A 20,012-nucleotide genomic window follows, 5' to 3' on the forward strand; every position below is an offset into this window, starting at 1 on the left:
AATTTGGCTAAGATGCTGGTCTGCTGACCAGGCATCCAAAAAAAGCCCAGACGGATCTTCCCTTCCTTGGCGACCGGCTCTTTGGAGCCTCATTAGTTGACAGTATTAAAAATGCCACGGGTGGTAAAAGTACCCTACTCCCACAGGCCAGGATGGCTAAGGAGCCACGCCGTAGGCCAGGGCCCTATTTTTCCGCTCACAAACGGCTTTTTCGTCCGCCCGGAGCTTCGACAAAACGTCTCCAGCCCGACAGGACACCCACAGACGGTCAAAAACATCCCTGGAACCGCAAGCCTAACAAGCCTGCAAATAAAAGTGCTACCGCATGAAGGTTTGCCCCCACCCATGTCTCAGGTGGGGGGGTCGCTTTCGGGAGTTTGCAGCCCGGTGGTCCTCCCGGTTATCCGACCAATGGGTCTGCGATCTGATAGAGTTTCTCTCTTGGCCGCCAAACAGATTCTTCTCTTCCAGCATACCCATATCCCCGGTTCGCAGGGAGGCCCTGTTGGGGGCGGTAAGGGATTTGCTGAATCGCGGGGTGATTGTACTAGTTCCGGACTCGGAACGCTTCCAGGGATTCCACTCAAAGCTGTTTGTGGTTCCCAAGAAGGGAGGGGTACTAAAAGCCCTCAATCACTTTGTGAAAGTGCAGAGGTTCAGAATGGAATCAGTTCGCTCAGTAGTCGCTGGACTCCATCAAGGGGACTCCGTAGCGTCCTTAGACATCCAGGATGCGTACCTGCACATACCCATATGCCTTTGGCATCAAAAGTTTCTGCACTTTGCAGTCGGGGAAGCCCACTACCAGTTTGTGGCTCTTCCTTTTGGTCTGGCATCAGCCCCCCCCGAGTCTTTACCAAGGTACTGGCTCCAGTTTTGGCATTGCTGCGACAACGTGGGATCGCGATCGTGGGATACCTAGACGATCTCCTCCTGAGAGCATCTTCCGCCTCAGAATTAGAGGAGGATGTGGCAATCACCATACAGAACCTGCAAGAATTTGGGTGGCTGTTGAACCTCAAAAAGTCGGTGATGGTGCCGACCCAGCATCTGGAGTACCTAGGCTTGCTGTTGGACTCCAATTTTTCTCCCTTCAAATTGCAGACTCTCAGATCCGCGGTAAAACTGGTGATGAACCGCAAGTGGTCGTCGCTCCGCTTTTGCATGCGAGTACTGGGGAAGGAGTTTTTGACAAAACGGGACAAATCTCAGTTGTTCCTGGATCGACAGCTCCAAGTGAGCCAGTCAGTCAGAGACTCACTGATCTGGTGGTTGAGATCCCCAGTGATTCAGTCCGGAAAATTGTTCCTTCCTCTGAAATGGACGATGATCACAACGGGCGCCGGTCTATCCGTCTGGGGTGGAGTGATGGGGGGTTCAGTCGGCTCAGGGCCTCTGGACGATGGAAGAATCCAAGTTGCCGATCAATCTGCTCAAATTGAGAGCGATCAGCCTGTGCCTCTACACATGGTCGATGAGACTTCAGGGGCATCCGATCAGAATACAGTCAGACAATGCCATGGCTGTGGCGTACGTCAATCACCAAGGGGGAACAAGAAGCTCAGCCGCTGCACGGGAGGTTGCTCACATACTTTGGTCGGCAGAGCGACACGTACCGGCCCTGTCGGCCATTTACATCCTGGGAGTGGAGAACTGACAGGCGGACTATCTGAGTCGACAGATGCTGGACCCAGGAGAATGGGCATTGCATCCGGAGATATTCAGGTTGCTGTGCCTAAAGTGGGGCACACCAGACGTGGATCTACTGGCCTCCCGTCTCAATCGGAAGGTGCCAAGATTCGTGTCCAGGACAAGGGATCCATGGGCCGACGCGTCAGACGTGCTGGTGGCTCCGTGGGATCAGTACCAGCTGATATATGCCTTTCCTCCACTGAAACTGTTGCCACGTCTGCTTCGCAGAGTGGAAGCCGAGGGGATGCCAGTGATACTGGTTGCCCCAGATTGGCCTCAGCATCCTTGGTACGCAGACCCGGTGCGTCTGGTGGCAGATGCTCCCTGGCGACTGCCGCTGCGAGAGGACCTTCTGTCTCAAGGTCCGATTCTCCATCCTGCTTTACCATTGCTGGCTTTAAACTGCATGGCTATTGAGAGCCAGGTGTTGAGGTACCAGGGTCTGTCGGACTTGGTGATTCCAACTATGTTGAGAGCACAGAAATCTTCTTCTCGGAAGATATACCATCATACCTGGAAGGCCATCTCCATGTGTGAGGAGAAAGGGTGGCATCTGCGCGCCTTTTCCATATCCAGAATTCTGCTGTTTCTCCAGCAAGGAGTTGACCAGAGATTGGCATTAAGCACCATCAAAGGGCAAATCTCAGCCTTATCTGTCTTTTTTCAACGACCCCTGGCATCGCACTCCTTAGTGAGTACCTTCGTTCAGGGGGTACGACATGTAGTCCCTCCGGTGTGTCCACCGTTACCCCCATGGGATTTGAACCTGGTGTTGTAGGCGCTTCAAAAACCGCCATTTGAAAATATCAGGGAGATTCCCCTGTTGACTCTTTCCCAGTAAGTGTTTTTTCTAGTGGCCGTCACATCGGCCAGGAGGGTTTCAGAACTGGCAGCCTTGTCCTGCAAGTCGCCCTATCTGGTTATCCACAGAGATAAGGTGGGGTTGCATCCGCAACTGTCCTTTCTACCGAAAGTAGTCTCAGCTTTTCATATCAATGAGGACATTGTATTACCATCTGTGTCCTAAGCCGAAGCACCCTAAGGAGGTGGCCCTTCACGCTCTTGACGTGGTTAGGATTCTGAAGGTGTATTTGTCTGCCACGGCTCCCTTTCGGAAGTCAGACTCACTGTTTTTTTCGGTGGCTGGTCCAAAGAAAGGCATGGCGGTCTCGTCAGCCACCATTTCCAGGTGGATCAGACAGATTGCAGTACAAGCCTATGACTTGAAGGGGCAGCTGCCCCCCTTTCCGGTAACGGCCCACTCCACAAGGGCAATCGGAATGTCTTGGGCCTTCCGACACCAAGCGTCGCTCAGGTGTGTAAGGCGGCGACCTGGTCGTCTGGCCACATGTTTACCAAGTTCTATAAAGGTAGACGTCAGTGCATCGGCTGATGCCTGTTTTGGCCACAAAGTTTTGCAGGCGGCCGTGTAGTTGCAAATGAATATGCAATAGATATTTTTTCCTGGATTTTTGATAAAAACTCAGTACTGTTATGCTAATGCACTGTTGCATTACTTCCGCAGTTTGGTGCGGTCTTGGGGATCATTCCTGTTGAGGATACCCTGTTTTTTTGTGGTGGTTTTCCACGCACTGCTGTTTTTTTGTGGGTTTAGTTTCACTAGTTCCCACTTGCCATGGTGAAGTTTTTATGCTGTTTTTCCCACCCCTCGTTTTGGCACTGCTTGGGGACGTCCCATTTGTTACACAGAGGAGCTGTGTCGGTCGGTGAATATAAGAGAAAATAGGATTTTTTATACTCACCGTAAAATCCTTTTCTCTGTAATTCACCGACCGACACAGCACCTGCCCCTCCTTTTATCCTTACGTTATACTGCTTGTTGACGTACTGATGCTGCTTTGCAGGGTGGGAACTAAGAGTTTTGAGTGTTGCATTACAACTATGCCTAGTATTCTCCTAGTGATAAGGCTAACAACCCATTTGTTACAGAGAGGAGCTGTGTCGGTCGGTGAATTACAGAGAAAAGGATTTTACGGTGAGTACAAAAAATCCTATTTTTTTTTTTTTTACACAAAGTTGTCAATAATAAGATATTTCTAACAGATAGCATGTATATAGCAAAAATTACACCCCAAACTAAATTTTGCTACTCTTCCCGAGTATGGCGATATCACATGTGTCAAACTTTTATATAGCCTGGCCACATACAGAGGCCCAACATTGAAGTAGTACCTTCAGGCATTCTCATTTCATTCCTACCTATCACACTTTTGAAGGCCCTGGAGCACCAGGACATTGGAATTACTCAGAAAACCCTATTTTGGAAAGCAGACACCCCAACGTATATTCTATGAGGCATGGGCTGCAGATAGGTACTTGGGTACTCTGATGGGCTACAGATAGATACTCGGGTACTCTGATGGGTTGGTTACTGGTATTCGGGTACTCTGAAGTACGGTGACAGGTACTCGGATGAACTGTGACAGGTACTCGGATGAACTGTGACAGGTACTCGATACTCGGATGAACTGTGACAGGTACTCGGGTACTCAGATGAACTGTGACAGGTACTTGGGTACTCAGATGAACTGTGACAGGTACTCGGGTACTCAGATGAACTGTGACAGGTACTCGGGTACTCAGATGAACTGTGACAGGTACTCGGGTACTCAGATGAACTGTGACAGGTACTCGGGTACTCAGATGAACTGTGACAGGTACTGTGTTTACATTTAGTGATCGGCTGTGAAAGGATCACAGCCCATCACATGGTAAACAGCCACCGGCCAATGGCTGTTTACTATCGTCAGTGACGAGCCATGTTCCCGGGAAACACACCGCCACTGATGTGCACGCACAGCGCGCATGTGCCGTGCAAAGTGGGGCGGTACCATCTGTGATGGGCCGTGACTTCAGCACGGCTGATCACGTGGTAAACAGCCATGCCCAATGGCTGTTCACCCCACTTGTTGGCAAGCGGTGTCTCTGTGACACGCCGCCATGGAAGGTACAAGGCTGCGCGCACGCGATTACACATATGCCCTGTTTAAATGGACGGACGTCATATTTTGGCCGCCCAGAACATGAGACGTGTGGTAAGCGGTTAAACAAGTTGCTAGCAGGCTTTCAACAAGCAGCTTGTTCAACCACTTGCCTACTGGGCACTTTTACCCCTTTTCTGCACAGGCCAATTTTCATCTTTTAGCTCTGTCATGCTTTGAATGGCAATTGCGCGATCATGCAACATTGCACCCAAAGCTGGAGCTTTTTTTTGGTGGTAGTTAATCGCCACTGGGTTTTTTTTTATTTTTGTGGCACTGATGGGCACTCTACCTCAGTCCCCTCTCTGTCGTGCCCTTCTTTAAATACCTAGGGACTGTAACCTCAAAAGACTTATCCTAGGCCATTATATAGTACATTGGCCTAATACTGCAAACTATTAAAGTTAACCTGCACTTGTGGTCTAAGCTGCCTTTCACAGGCAGAATGAACTTGATTAAAACATTTTTTAAGAAACTTAAAGCGGTGGTAAACTTTTACTTATAGCCTGTAAACTGACTGACCTCAGGTGATACACAGAGATGAATTAAATCTGTTTATATATTTGTTTATCTGCTTTCTTTTCTTCTCTACATCTCTTCAAAGTCCAGAATCTTGTCTGAACTGTCAGAAAACAGGGGGAAGAGATCTGAAATTACACTCTGCAGAGCCCAGTCAAGAGTGCTCTGAGAGCTGATTGGAGGGGGGGGGGGCACCCTCCCCTCTTCATACAGCACATGGGAACAGAGCTGAGGCTATCATAGGCTGCGTGTTGGAGAGCCCTATACTGTCAACTTTTTTCCTCAACATCAGGAAAACTTGTCAGAAGTGACTAGTGCATATGGCAGAGGAACAAGGCAGCAGACAGAAATTACACATAGTGCTCTGGATTAAAACAAGTACGCACTATAGAGGGATATGCTTTGCTCATATTTTACGTCTGAGGATTACAACAACTTTAACACTCTATTTTCATCCTTCATATGGGGCACTAAAATACCTCAAATGAAACTGGCCACCCTACAAAGGCCTAAAATGATTGCCGTTATAGTTCTACTGGATAGGTTTTTCATATTGCTGTGGCAGGAAAACTTAAACAACTAATCACATGGGTCCTCTTTGAAGTTCCTCATAATTCATAAGTACACTTGCCACATGTTTTTGAAACCAGCCAATTGTTGATCTTACTGGAAGCCCCCATATTATTTCCCTGCAAACACCAGCTGCCTATCCTGAAATTGGCCAAATCAGTGTGGACTGAGGTTAAACATCTGACTTACTTTTAGACCTCCTCGATAACTTTGTAATTGTCTTTTAACTAGTGTTGCACCGATACCTTTTTTTTTTTTTACCAGTGAGTAAAGTCAATATGGCAAGCCTGGGTTCACATAGGAGCCGTGCAGGGAAATTCTTTGCAGTGCTATTTGAGCCTATTCATTTTGTATGGGCTCAAAGGTATCAGTTTCAGGAATCGCAGCATTAGCATGAGTACAAGACAATTTACATTGTAGATTTCTATAACTTTGCCATAGCTTGGGGAGAAAATTCAGGGATCTCAATAAACCTCTAAATAAAAGAATAAAATAACTACCCATTAAGTGGAGCTTTACAAATCACAAGGTCCCAGAGGGTTAAAAATGTCCAATCTCTATCCCCACTTTCTACATACCAAGCTAGAAAAAAAAAAACCTGCTATGCCAAAATGGCAGACCCCATTACCTACTAGTAAGTCTACAGAGGAATAGGATGACCTTTGTTTCCCTCACACGTCAGTCTCACCATCTGTTAACTGCTTGCCGACCAGCCGCCGCAGTTATACTGTGGCAGGTTTGCTTAGCTGTGCAAATCGCCGTAGGTGTACGTCGGGCTTGTACACAGCAATCTGAGGGAGCGTGCATGCCCATTGGCCAGCGGGGTAGCCAATCGGCGGGTCTGGCGGACTCGCCCACGATCGTGCCCCGCAGTGACAGAATGGGGATCTGACATAGTAAACAAGGCAGATCTCTGTTCTGACAGGGGATCACACACAGATGCTCTGAAGACGGATCTGTGTGTTGTCCCAAGTAGCCCATCCCCCACACAGTTATAAACACACTGAGGGAACACATTTAACCCTTTGATTGCCCCTGATGTTAACCCCTTCCCTGCCAAAGTCATTAGTACAATGTCAATGCATATTTTTAGCACTGATCACTGTAATAATGTCAATGGTTCCCAAAAAGTGCCAAAAATGTCAGCTACGTGTCCAATCTGTCCGTGTCAATCCTGCTAACAATCATTGATCACACCCATTACTAGTAAAAAAAAAAAATAATAATAAAAATGCCATATATCTTTCCCTTATTTTGTAGGCTCTATAGCTTTTGCGTAAACCAATCAATATACACTTATTGTTTTTTTGTTTTGTTTTTTACCAAAAATATGTAGCAGAATACATATTGGTCTAAATTTATGAAGTAGTGTTGTTTTTTTTTTTTAATTACTGGGTATGTTCTTTAGCAGAAAGTAAAAAAATGTTTTATTTTTTTCATAATTGACAGTCTTTTTTTTGTTTCCAGCAAAAAAACAAAAAAAAACAAAAAAAAGCAGAGGTGATCAAATAACACCAAAAGAAAGCTCTAGTTATAGGAAAAAAAGGGCTTTTTTTTTTATATATTCTTTATTTATATTCAAAGGAGGTCAAAGTATTACATTACATATTATTTATTCACATACATACATTAATCATTTCCCAACCTCTCTTAATTTAGGAAGGATATTCATATTTCTCTGTTTTTAATTCTTGAAAAATCTATAATAAACATTATACTACTGTTCTATAACCTACCCATGATTTTCCTTCATCTCCTATACTATTAGGTGGAATTCATTCCTCCTTTTATTTTTATCCTTCCCAAGGCGATTCGCCTGCTGTGCCATTCTGCCGCAGTACAACTGCGGCGGCTGGTCGGCAAGCGGTTAAAACAACACAACACAAAAAAAATGGCCTGGTCAGCAAGTGGGTAAATCCTTCCAGGCCTGAAGTGGTTAAATTGATATTTAATAAAGTGATATTAAAAGGTTAAATAAGAAAGAAAAAGAAAAAAAAAAACACACACAATCATCTTAGACTTACCTGCTCTGTGTAATGGTTTTGCACAGAGCAGCCCCGATCCTCCTCTTCTCAGATCCCCATGCAGGTGCGCCTATCTTCTATTTTTTTCTGAGTGCCCCCATAGCAAGAAGCTTGCTTGCTATGGGGGAACTCCTACCATGCTAGCTCCCGTGTCTCTCTCTGTTTGCCCATAAGACACAAAGAATAGGGCTCAGCCCCACTCCACCGCTCCCTCCTCACTGTCTGTGATTGTCAATGAGGAGTCAGATTTAGGAGAGCAGCCACTCTCTTGTACATTGCTGGATTGCGATCTTGCTCGGGTAATTATTGGGAGGGCTGTGGGGGAAGCTGCATACTTTTGTTTTTACCTTCATGCATAGAATGCATGAAGGTAAAAAAAAAAACCTCAACGTTTAGAACCATTTTAATAATAGATTGTTTCAACTGTACATACACCAAAAGATATCTCTATTGTCTGACTGCACAAAATCAGTGGCGGATCCTGAAGAATGTGCCCTGTCACACACTTGACATCAGGAGTAATCCAGCTGATCCCCACAGCACCACAGATTGACCCTCACAGTACTGATTCCCTGTGGCTTCACTGCAGCTGCCGGCTTCTCTTCCTCACCTACCGTCTTTGGATGCTGCAGGGGAGCCACAAGGGGATTTAACTTTGCAAACAGATTCCCCACCTTCCCCGCTGCTCTGAACCCCCCTGTACTGCCATCCTCCACAGTCTTGTCCTCAGTACAATTACCCTTGATGTTCACCAAAGCCCCCCCCCCCCACTGTACTAACATTGCATAGTTAGTATAGCAGCTTTGCCAGAGTCCTGCTAAGTTGAACGGGAAAAAGCCCAAGTATGTACCAGGCTTTAACATTTTACAGCAGTCACTGAAATAGTCTCAAGGGTAAGTTTCCTAAAATGGGTGAGCTGTTCTCACGTCAGTTATCAAGGTGACATTTCCTCTCACTTTCGCCAAGGGACATTACAGCTGACCTCTGTATGGTGCAGGCAATACTTATCTGGTCTGGCACATTTAATAAATATGTTCTGTAAAAATAAAGTGTTTATTTATGCTTTGTTATTTCTATATTACAATGTATATCAAGGTAATCTCAGCAGATACATGTAGCATGTATGCCAACACAGGTATTTAACCAGTATACAGTAGAATATCATGATTATGCCCAGGAGTCTACAGTTGATCTGGACACAATAAAAGCAAAGGAATAGAATATTTCTCATAAACTAGGTTCCCTTGCTTGGATCTACTGAACAAATATGGTTAAAGCTGTAATAAACCCAAAAGGAAACATTATATTGCAGTTTACCAATTCTTAGATGTGTTGACTGCATTTGTTTCCTTTTTGGGCTTTCTTTTATTTTCACCTAGTGATTTATTCAGTAAGTCTGTAGTTTTTGTAAATGTATTATTACAGCATTTAGTGTCAAGTCAACCCATTTACCACTGACAGTGTTGCTTAAAATGATCAGCTTTTATTTATTCATGTAAAACTTTTATCCCAAAAGAAAGAAAAAAAAAAAAAATTGGCTAGTGCTTCTAACACTCCCCTACCTCCTCCACCCTCCACAATACTGACATGGTTGTTCAAAGGTACCCCTGTGCTCCTTCATCCACAGTGGGGGCACTGGCCAGATCATCAGGTAAAAACAGAGGGAAGAAAGCCTTTAAAAAAAAAAAAATGCAGCCACCACATCTTATTATTGGTAAGCTGCAATATATTATATTATATTTTTGTTTTTTTGTTTAAAACCGCTTTAAAGTGATTCTAAAGTGAGAAGGTTTTTTTATCTTAATGCATTCTATGCATTAGGATAATAAAACCTACTAATGTGCGCAGCAGCCACCCTCAGCCCCCTTCGATCCAGTGATGTTGAACGAGAGTCTCAGCTGTCTGGGACTCTCCCTCCTCATTGGCTGAGACAGCAGTGGAGCACCATTGGCTCCCGCTGCTGTCAAAGTCTGTGGGCCAATGAGGAAAGGGGGAGTGGGTCCAAGGTGTGGCTCAATGTCTGAATGGACACACAGAGCAGCGGCTCAGCTTGGGTGTCCCCATAACTTGCTATGGGGGCACTCAGCAGAAGGGAGGGGCCAGGAGCACAAGTGAGGGACAAGAGAAGTGGTGGATCTGGGCTGCTCTGTGCAAAACCACTGTACAGAGTAGGTAAGTATGACACGTTTGTTATTTTTAAACTAAAAAAAACACACAAAAAAATAGACTTTAGTATCACTTTAAGACAAAACAAACAAATGTTTCAAAATGTTTACAAAAGTAAAACCAAACAGTCTGAGTGATTTTGTTACTTCATGCTGAGATATTGCTGTAGAATAAACCTTTAATGAAACAATCATCTGCTGTGTTTTGGTATCTGTCCACAACAAACACTGAAGAGAGTTTAAATGCACTCAGATCATCAACCCTTTTGAGTATACAAAGCACATTAAATGTTCAGTTTGTGTCCTTTGTCAGTTGAAGGTCGGGCATTTCAGACCTTCCTGGGATGAATAATCACAGTATGCCTCTGGTCATCCCAGCCATCTAATACAAATGGAGGCCTGATTGCTAGCAGTTCTTGAAGCAAACTGCTCTTATAAACGTCTCCATAATCACCCAGTAACTGACCTACTTTAGAAAACTGCAATGATTCTGGTTAAGGGGAACTCTAGACAATAAAACAAAACAATGTTTCAAAAGCAATGGTAATGAACATATGATACCCATGAAAACATATTCCTCTGGTAGTCATTCTTTGATTCAACCACTTGGGGACTGCCTACCCACAGATATACTGTGGTCTTCTGCACTGGATCACATACATATACGTGATACACTTCTTCCGGGTAGGGGCTCGCGCTCTCCTGCCACCCCAGCTGTGCTGCCATTCGCTGCAGCAAAAGCCGATCAGCAGGTCTCAAAACAATGGATTTATGTCTGGCGCTCGCTGATTGGCTGAGCGAATGACAGAAGAGAGACCTGTGTAGCTAAACACAGAGCTATCTTCTGACAGTGGCGATGTGCCATTTCTTCTCCCTGCAAAGCAGGGAGCAAAAACTGGCACAGGACAAGTCGTACAAGTGTGAAAGGGGCATTAGCACTGATCACTGTATATATTGGTGACAGTGATTTCAGTTACCCCCCAGCGTCAGTTAGTATCACATTGCTCACAGCACTATCACAGTCCTGCTATAAAGTCACTGATAGGGCCATTAGCAGTAAAAAAAACATAAATATGCCATTATATATACACATGATTGTTTGTAGACACTATAACTTTCACGCAAACCAATTGATTTAAACTCATTGGGATTTATTTTACCAAATACATGTACATTTTGGCCTATTATGCCCTGTACACACGGTCGGACATTCCGATGACAAAATCCGTCAGATTTTTTCAGACGGATTTTAGCCCAAACTTGTCTTGCATACTCACGTTCGCACAAAGTTGTCGGGAAAATCCGATCGTTCAGAACGAGGCGACGTAAACCACATACGACAGGACTATAAAGAGGCCAGTAGCCAATAGCTTTCGTCTTGTAATTTATTCTGAGCATGCGTGGCACTTTGTCTGTCGGAATTATCTACACACGATCAGAATTTAAACGATCAGATTTTGTTGTCGGAAAATTTTAAATCCGGTTCTTAAACTTTGTGTGTCGGAAATTCAGACGGAAAAAGTCAGATGGAGCCCACACACGCTGGGATTTTCCGACAACATTATCCGATCGCACATTTTCAGTCGGAAAGTCCAACTGTGTGTACAGGGCATTAGGCCTTTTTATTGGGTATGTTTTATAGCAATAAAGATGCAACAGTTAAGTATCAATACTGCATACAACATATAAAACAGCTGCCGCTTAAAAAATGCAAATGCACAAGACAATCAGTAAAATAGTAATAAAAAGGATGTACAAGTCCAACTCAGGTGCCTGTAATTATTACAGCAGCGGTACTGTCATAAAATTATGATCAGGTTTCATGTGTCACACAAGGAATAAGCAGTTGACAGATGGTGAGAAGTCCCAGAACATACAGATGGTAATCCTGCTATGATACAGAGTTATATACCCCACACCAAAGTCCGTCCGTTACACTACCCTTCAGGGTTCACACTCACCAGAGAGATGAACACATCAGGCATAGATATGTCAACCACAGCTATCCACAGCATCATGGAAGGTGTCACAGCATATCTTGATATCCCCACTGATTCTCGAACAGAAAAAATGTTCAATTAGCGTAATTCCATTTTCTCTCTCAATTTATTGAATTTCCAAATGAAGGTATTCCATAAAAAAAAATCATCGAACAGTCTTAAACTATTTAGGCAAAAAACAAGCGTTCCAAACGGCCCAGGTGATAGTGAGACTCTCACATTAAAGGAATGCAGTGCCCACCACTTACTTTCTGGTCGTGGAGCACACTCATCACTTCCGGTCACTGTAAGGTCACTTACTGATGCGTTTCATCATCAAAAACTCCTCTGAGGGCATGGCCTTACGGCGTGGTGTCCCGGCTTTATATACCAACAAAACCATATGTAAACATTAACTCTACAAGTGCGCGCTCATAACACACACCCACGGCATATATATTATAGTATGGATATCATTCTGTTGTAACTACTGCGAAACATAAATAACCTTTACATCTGCATACATTAAACATTGTACATTCTTAGTAAGGAATTACCAGTATAAACCAGGTTTGTGAAAATGTTATAGCGTCTTCAAAATAGGGGGATAGATTTATGGCATTTTTACTAGTAATGGCAGCGATCAGCATTTTTTATCGTGACTGCGACATTATGGACAATTTAGACACATTTTTGGGACCATTGGCATTAATACAGCGATCAATGCTATTAAATTGCATTGATTACTGTAAAAATGTCACTGGCAGTGAAGGGATTAACCACTAGGGGCGGGGAGGGGTTAAATGGGTCTTGGGGAGTGTTTCTAACTGTCTGGGGGATGGGCTAGCAGTGACACGACATGCAGTGACACGACTGATCGCTGCTCCCGATGACAGGGAGCAGATGATCGGTGTCTTGTCACTAGGCAGAACGGGGAGATGCTTTGTTTACATCAGCATCTCCCCGTTTTTCAGCTCTGTGACGCGATCATGGGTGTCCTGCAGGCACGTTCAAGGAGCGCGCGGCAGGTGTGCACACACGGCAGGAAATGCAAAGTAACTTATGGGTACGTTACTTTGCCCAGCCATGCCATTCTGCCGATGTAAAAGTACAGGAGCCGGTGGTCAAGCGGTTAAACCAGAGTTTTATGTTCTGTATATGTTCAGCAATACGGACCCTCAGCGGTCTTTTAATGCCGTCCACATACATCAGCCCACATGGGCACTTCAATACATACACCACGTGTGTAATATTGCACGTCATTAATTCCTTTATTTCAAATTCCATGTGATTCACTGTTGTGGTTGTACTGGATGGACTTGTGTCTTTTTTTCAACCTGACTGACTATGTAACTGTTGAAGTAAATTTGACCATTCCTTTCACAGGGGCCACCACTTCTCTGCACGGCTTGCATTTTTGGCATGCATAGAAGCCATCTTTGTCCCAAAAGCTGGATGGTCTGGAGGGAGGACCTAAGACTCCCTTTACTACTCTGTCTCCTACATTGGAAGCCCGTGCCCCCTCTCTCCTGCTCCCCGCTCTATCACCAATAGATAGATTCGCATGAATCTATCTATGGCCGCCGCTGCCACCCCCTATTCAGGTGCCCGGCCCCCTGACCTCCAAGCTCCATGCTGGGCGCTCACAGGTCACTCAGCTGTGTTAGAAAAGCAAATGAATGTTCGCTTTACTAACATTAAACCGCCTCTCCGCCAATCAGGTGCTTGGCTCTGTTACCTGTCACCTGATTGGCTGAAACGGCAGGCATCCAATCATAGCAGAGGACGGGAGAAGAGACAGGCAATTGCAGACGGCGGGCCAGTGGGAGGCACACTGGCAGCATTTTATATGGCACAGTGGCTGCGTTTGATGGGGCACAGTGGGAGCAATTGATGGGCACAGTGGCGGCAATTGATGGGCACAGTAGAGGCAATTGATGGGCACAGTGAGGCTGCGACTGATGGGGGTTTTTTTCAGAATTTTTAAGTTTGTTTGCACCCTACCACCCCCCCCCCAAAAAAATGTTTTGAGGAGCACCAGCTGCCATTGGGCCTTTCTATAAATAAACTTAGGGGCTAAGGGTAGAATGGGCTTTAAATATAGACTCTACTTCTTTGTATTATGAATGGAATGATGAGGCTAGGTTTTATATTGGAAATTCGTTACTAAGAATGTACAATGTTTAATGTATGCAGATTATGTCTAAGGTTATTTATGTCTTGCAGTAGTTACAACAGGATTATATCCATAGTATAATATGTATTCTGTGGGTGTGTGTTGCGAGCGTGCACCTGTAGGGTTAATGTTTACATATTGTTTGGTTTTGTTGGTATATAAAGCCGGGATGCTGCACCATAATGCCCTCAGAGGAAGTTGTGATGACAAAACGCGCCAGTACAGGACCTTACTGCGGCCGGCAGTGAAGAGTGCGCTCCCAACCAGGATGAGACAAGCCAGGAAGTAAGCGGTGGACGCTGCCTTCCTATAGTGTGCGAGTCTCACTATCTCCTGGGCTGTTTGGAACACTTGTTTTTTGCCTAGATAGTTTAAAACTGGTTGACTGATGATTTTTTTATGGAATACCTTCACCTGGAAATTCAATAAATTGAGAGAGAAAACTGAATTACGCTATATGTGCCTTTTTTCTAACCGGTGGGGATTTCAGGATATGCTGTGACACCTTCCATGACGCTGTGGATAGCCGTGGTTAACATATCTATGTCTGCTGTGTTCATCTCTCTGGTGAGTGTGAACTCCGAAGGGGAGTGTGACGCATGGACTTTGGTGTGGGGTGTATAACTCTGTATCACAGCAGGAATACCATCTGTGTTTTCTGGGACTTCTCACCATCTGTCAACTGCTTATTCCTTGTGTGATATTAACACATGAAAGCCGATCATAATTATATGACAGTATTGCTGCTGTAATAATTACAGGCACCTGAGCTGGACATGTGCACCCTTTTTATTACTATTTTACTGATGGAAATTCACTACTGACTTGATTTAATATTTAGACGGTGTGCAACTAGTGATGAGAATAAAAAGCACAGATTGGTTATTATTAGCACCACTCAAATAATATATACAACACATATATGCACATGCACACACAGAGCTTCCGCTTAGACACTTCACTGCAATGGAAGTAAATATAATTTGTACGAGCAATTACCGATCAATACCTACATCCATCACTATATGTGTGATATTAACAGCATAGCATTACATACCTTAGACCACTTGCTTTCCTTGCTGAGGAGGTCAGCATAGCGATATGCCTGGAGCCAGTCCTGTTGGAAGGAATAGCACCACATCAGCTCCCAGTAACATAAGTGGTGAATCTGCTTCCATTCCTGCTGAGACTTAATGCATTGCTGGAATGTCATCTGGGCCTTGATAAATAGAAAAAAAAAACATGTTGTATATTGAAAATTATATTCATCACATACCTTTACCACTAAAGCTAAACAAGAATGGTCTAGATCAGGAACTTGACACTTCATCTTTTAAAAATGTACATCTGTCTGCATGACAGCAACTCCATGTGGGTATGCAAAACCGAATAAAGTATTAGTACAGCTGTGACAAATTACATATAATCTACAGGGACCCAGGTTTCAGGTCTTATTTCACATCAGTAAGTGCTAGATTTTAAAACGCTATCACTGTATTTTTTTAAATGGGTGAATGGGGCCTGAGGTGTAGTTTATCTTTGCAGTCCAGAACATGCCACAGCAAGCTTTATTAATGTTAATGTATAAACACAGGAGTATATTGCCCATAGCACTCAAAAGCTCATTCATTATACAGTATGGATAACTGACTGTTATAAAGCAGCAGACTATATAATTTTGCTGTCAATAATAAGTCTCAGTTTAGTTTTCAACATGCAACTGTATTCATCAAACATTCATTTAATCAACATTTTATTTTACTTCTAGAAAATTCCTCAATTAAAGCTAATGGCACTGATACCAATTTTAATTTCTATTAACAAATGTGGAGGGAGGTGGGGGTTCCTGAAAATGCTAACTGCCCATCTGTCTTCGGCCCCTTTTACACAGGCACCCCTGAGTTTGCTCAGCAGGGATTGCTTCGCTGATCCCCGCTGAGCAGGCAGATGAAAGGTCCGTCTCTGCTTACTAAAAAGAGTGGAGATGGACAGAGTCTCGCTCTCCTCTATGGGGAGTGCAGATGAAATTGGACCGTTTGTTCATTTTCATCTGATCCCATCCATCAGACGGATGGAAAATAGGACCTCCATCCGTCTGGCTTTGATCGGATCAGAGAGGATCGGATAGCAGCGGGTGTCAGAGGACATGTCACCACTGACATCTTCCGCTCCATAGAGATGAATGGAGTGTCCGATCAAGTCCGCCTAAAAAACTGACAGGCAGAACTGATCTGACAGCCTGTGTGAAAGGGGCCTAGGCTTTGGTATTTTCTGAGGTGCTGCCCTGGATCAAGCATGCAGCAAGTCTACCAGAACCGATCTCTATACTCGGTAACTAAAAATATGAAATCCAGAAAACAAATATATTAGATACCTATTGATGCTCCCTACATTTTTCCTATTAAAGTTTCTCTTAAAATAATATTGCATGCAAAACAAAACTGTAATTAAATAAATAAAAAAAACAAATATATTACCTGTTCAAAGTTTCCTTTAAGTACTCCTATTCGAGCAGCATAGAAAAGAATTATAGATCCCTGAGAAGAAAACAACATGACTAAGTTTACTGTATTTATTATAGTAGCCTGAAGTATTTTACAATATAAATCACATACATTTGGGAACTTCTCAAGGTAGGGTTCAATAAGTGCCTCTGCTTCCTCAAGATTATCTTCACCAGTTCCTAAAAATAAAATGATATATTCAGAGATTGCCTAATAAGTGTAGTACAGGGCCATTGAATTTCTTACAGTGATTAATCATGTAAAATTTCCCTCAAACATTGGGGTTGATTTACTAAAACTGGATAATACAAAATCTGGTGCAGCTGTGCATGGTAGTCAATCAGCTTATAACTTCAACTTATTCAGGTGTTTCTATTAAAGATTTTTTCCTTATGTCTTGCTCTGGTGAGGATTAAAAAATTTTGGATTTTCCCTCACTTTCTGAGACAATGGTCTCTAGAACAGAGGCGTGAATCTCCCCAATGGTGAGAACGACAGCAATAAAAACTCAAAGGGTTTCCTAAATTAAGCTTCAGCTCGAATAAAACAGTACAGGAGCCAAGTCCCACCTCCTTTTGTTTTGTTTTTTTCCCCACCACCAGTCCTAGTACAAAAGCCTTTCCTTGTGTAAACTGCACACAACAAGTAATTTTGCTCTGGGCCTGAAGAAGATTTACAAAGAAAACCAAAAGTTGTGACAAACCTTTTAGTCCGACCAACAACTTTCCAATCAGCCACACTTGCTCTCCTCAGCAAATGTTGCTGATTGGGGAGTTCTAGGTTTCCCTTAGAGGACATGCCAGACTACTGCAGAGAAGACTACTCCTCTCACAGAGTACGGTGGTCCTGTTTGCAGCACACAAGGAAAGGATTTTCTACTAGGGTTGGGGAATTTAAAATGAAAACTATAAGGTGGGGCTTGACACTCTTACTAGTTTGCTGCACCCCAATGTCCTTTTTCATATTCGAGCTGAAGCTTCAATTAGGCTTCAATAATTGGCTGGAAAATTCCAACAGGACCAATTGCTAGTTCTCCAACTAGATAGCTGGGTACGCCTGATGTATTCAGTGTATGACCATAAACATGTTGATCGTCACCCAGCCTACTTCAATGTGCCTACAAATTTTAAATGGCAGTCAGATGTCAGGGGACACAAAATAGAAATTGAAAAAGGTTTTCTAACCAGTTTCACCTCAGAGGCTGGTAAATGGTCATGACTGACAACATTGTCACCTTGCTGAAGCCAATTGGAGTGACAAAAGTCACTCAAGTCTGTAGGTATATTTATCTGACACCAGCTAGCAAGACTGACATTGCATTAAATTAGAAACCGTGACAGTTGAATGTGTTATTAAAATGACCCTGGGGGTTGTTTCAAGAATAACAAAGAAAAGTAGAACTGCAGTAGAACTAATTGGCACGGGCAACACACATTGAGACTCCCAGAACAAAAGGAGAAGTTGAAATATGCATGTACTTAATCCATCTAATTATATAATGGCTTAGTTTTCATTTGCACCAACACTACAAGTCAATATCTTGGAATCAACAGATGGCATGCAAAAGGCAGGGATGTTAAATAGAAAGTAAAGTGTATTCTCTGCCTAAACATTGATAAAAAGAATTGTATACAAGCCAGCAGGTGGATGCAGCCTGACTTTTAAATACACAAAGCCATGGGTTTTCATCATGCACCATTATGACTTTTTAGATACGGGCATCAAAACAACTAATGACGTCATCAGGGAATACAAAAGATGTCTGTTGCATCCACAGCATCCTTGTTTGACCCTCCTGTGCCCCTCTCCCTCAGCACTGGGGTGACATTAGCTGACTGATGGAGAAAAATTGAGGGAAAAGAACAAGATTGGAATACTAGTCAGTACCAGTGTGCAAAAGTGTATTTACTTTAGAAGAATAAATCACATGTAACGCAGTGTTAATTTTGGCAAATTTCGATTTCATTTTAGTCTTAGGCCCCATACACATTAATAGATTTTCTGCAGATTTTTTGTCTTTAGATTTACCAAAACCATGTAGTGCAAGGGCCTGCCTGATTGCATACATACTGAAACTCTTAAGGGTTGACTTCATATTATATGGTTTTGGTAAATCTGAAGACAATCTGCAGAAAATCTAATAGTGTGTATGGGGCCTAAGTTTTAGGACTAAAATGGGATTTTAGTTTTAGTCCCATTTTAGTGTTCTGCAATTGTGTTAGTTTTAGTCATTTTTAGTCGACTAAATCTCCAGTACATTTTAGTCAACTAAAACTCATTTTAGTCATCTAAAATCTAATGGGTGTAATTCAATTATAATGCATTAGTTAACTACTTGCTTACTGGGCACTTAAACCCCCCTCCCGTCCAGACCAATTAAACCAATTTTCAGCGCTGTTGCAGCTTGAATGACAATTGCGCAGTCATACAACACTGTACCCAAATTACATTTTTATCATTTTTTTCCCCACAAATAGAGCTTTCTCTTGGTGGTATTTGATCACCTCTGGGGTTTTGAAAAAGGCTGAATTTAAAAAAAAAAACATTTTTTATATTTTTATATTTTGTTCTAAAAACACCTGCAAACAGGTAATTTTTTTTCTCCTTCATTGATGTATGCTGATGAGGCAGCAGTGATGGGCACCGATAGGTGGCAGTGAAGGGCACTGATGGGTGGCAGTGATGGGCAGCACTGCTAGGTGGCACTGATTGGCACCACTAGTGTGCACCGATAGGTGGCACTGGCAGGTGACAATGACAGGTGGCACTGGCACTGTCAACGTGAGGAGAAAAAAAAAACGATCACCAAGCTTTTGTTTACATCATGTGATCAGTTGTCCTTGGCTGACAGCTGATCACATGGTAAGAGGCTGGGATCGGCCCCTTACTAGGATCGGTGATCAGCCGAGTCTCCCTGACTCTGTGATCACAGCGCACCCCGCAGGGCACGCGCGGGGCGTGTGCACAGAGGAGGATGTCCTATGATGGCCTCCCGGAAATTGAGGTCCGTTAGTTTTAGTCTTAGTCTTTTGACTAAAATGCTATTTTAGCTTTAGTCCCATTTTAGTCTTGGACTAAAATAGTATTCATTTAGTTGACTAATATGTTTTAGTCGACAAAATTAACACTACTCTAACGTTGGGTGATCTACATGTGGATGTTGCTGCATTATGTAAAGTTGTTAGAATAGTTTTTTTTACATTTTAGAATGGGGAACCTTGAGACTGTCCATATTTTAAAGGGTGCCTTGACTGAAAAAAGTTTGAGAAATACTATACATTATAGGTATTGCTGCACTGTTAACCTTGTCTCTAATCTAATACACAACATTTGTTGTGCATTTTAAAGACATTTTACATGTACTGTACCAGTCATAATATT

The 20,012-nt window shown here is 43.3% G+C and overlaps 1 protein-coding gene across 2 annotated transcripts in view; it reads right to left on the bottom strand.

Annotated features, from left to right (window-relative positions):
- TTC39B (tetratricopeptide repeat domain 39B) overlaps positions 1–20,012 on the bottom strand; it is a 196,370-nt gene that overhangs the window by 32,410 nt on the left and 143,948 nt on the right. For both annotated transcript variants that reach the window (XM_077475121.1, XM_077475122.1), the window contains 3 exons: positions 16,743–16,810; positions 16,605–16,664; positions 15,185–15,346 (listed from right to left, as the gene is read on the bottom strand). In XM_077475121.1, coding sequence (XP_077331247.1) covers positions 15,185–15,346; positions 16,605–16,664; positions 16,743–16,810 — 290 coding nt within the window. The remainder of the gene's footprint in view (positions 1–15,184; positions 15,347–16,604; positions 16,665–16,742; positions 16,811–20,012) is intronic.

Source organism: Lithobates pipiens, unplaced genomic scaffold (assembly GCF_037356315.1).
Source record: "Lithobates pipiens isolate NorthernLeopardFrog02 unplaced genomic scaffold, aLitPip1_a1.2 Scaffold_13, whole genome shotgun sequence".
Taxonomy (NCBI): Eukaryota; Metazoa; Chordata; class Amphibia; order Anura; family Ranidae; genus Lithobates; species Lithobates pipiens.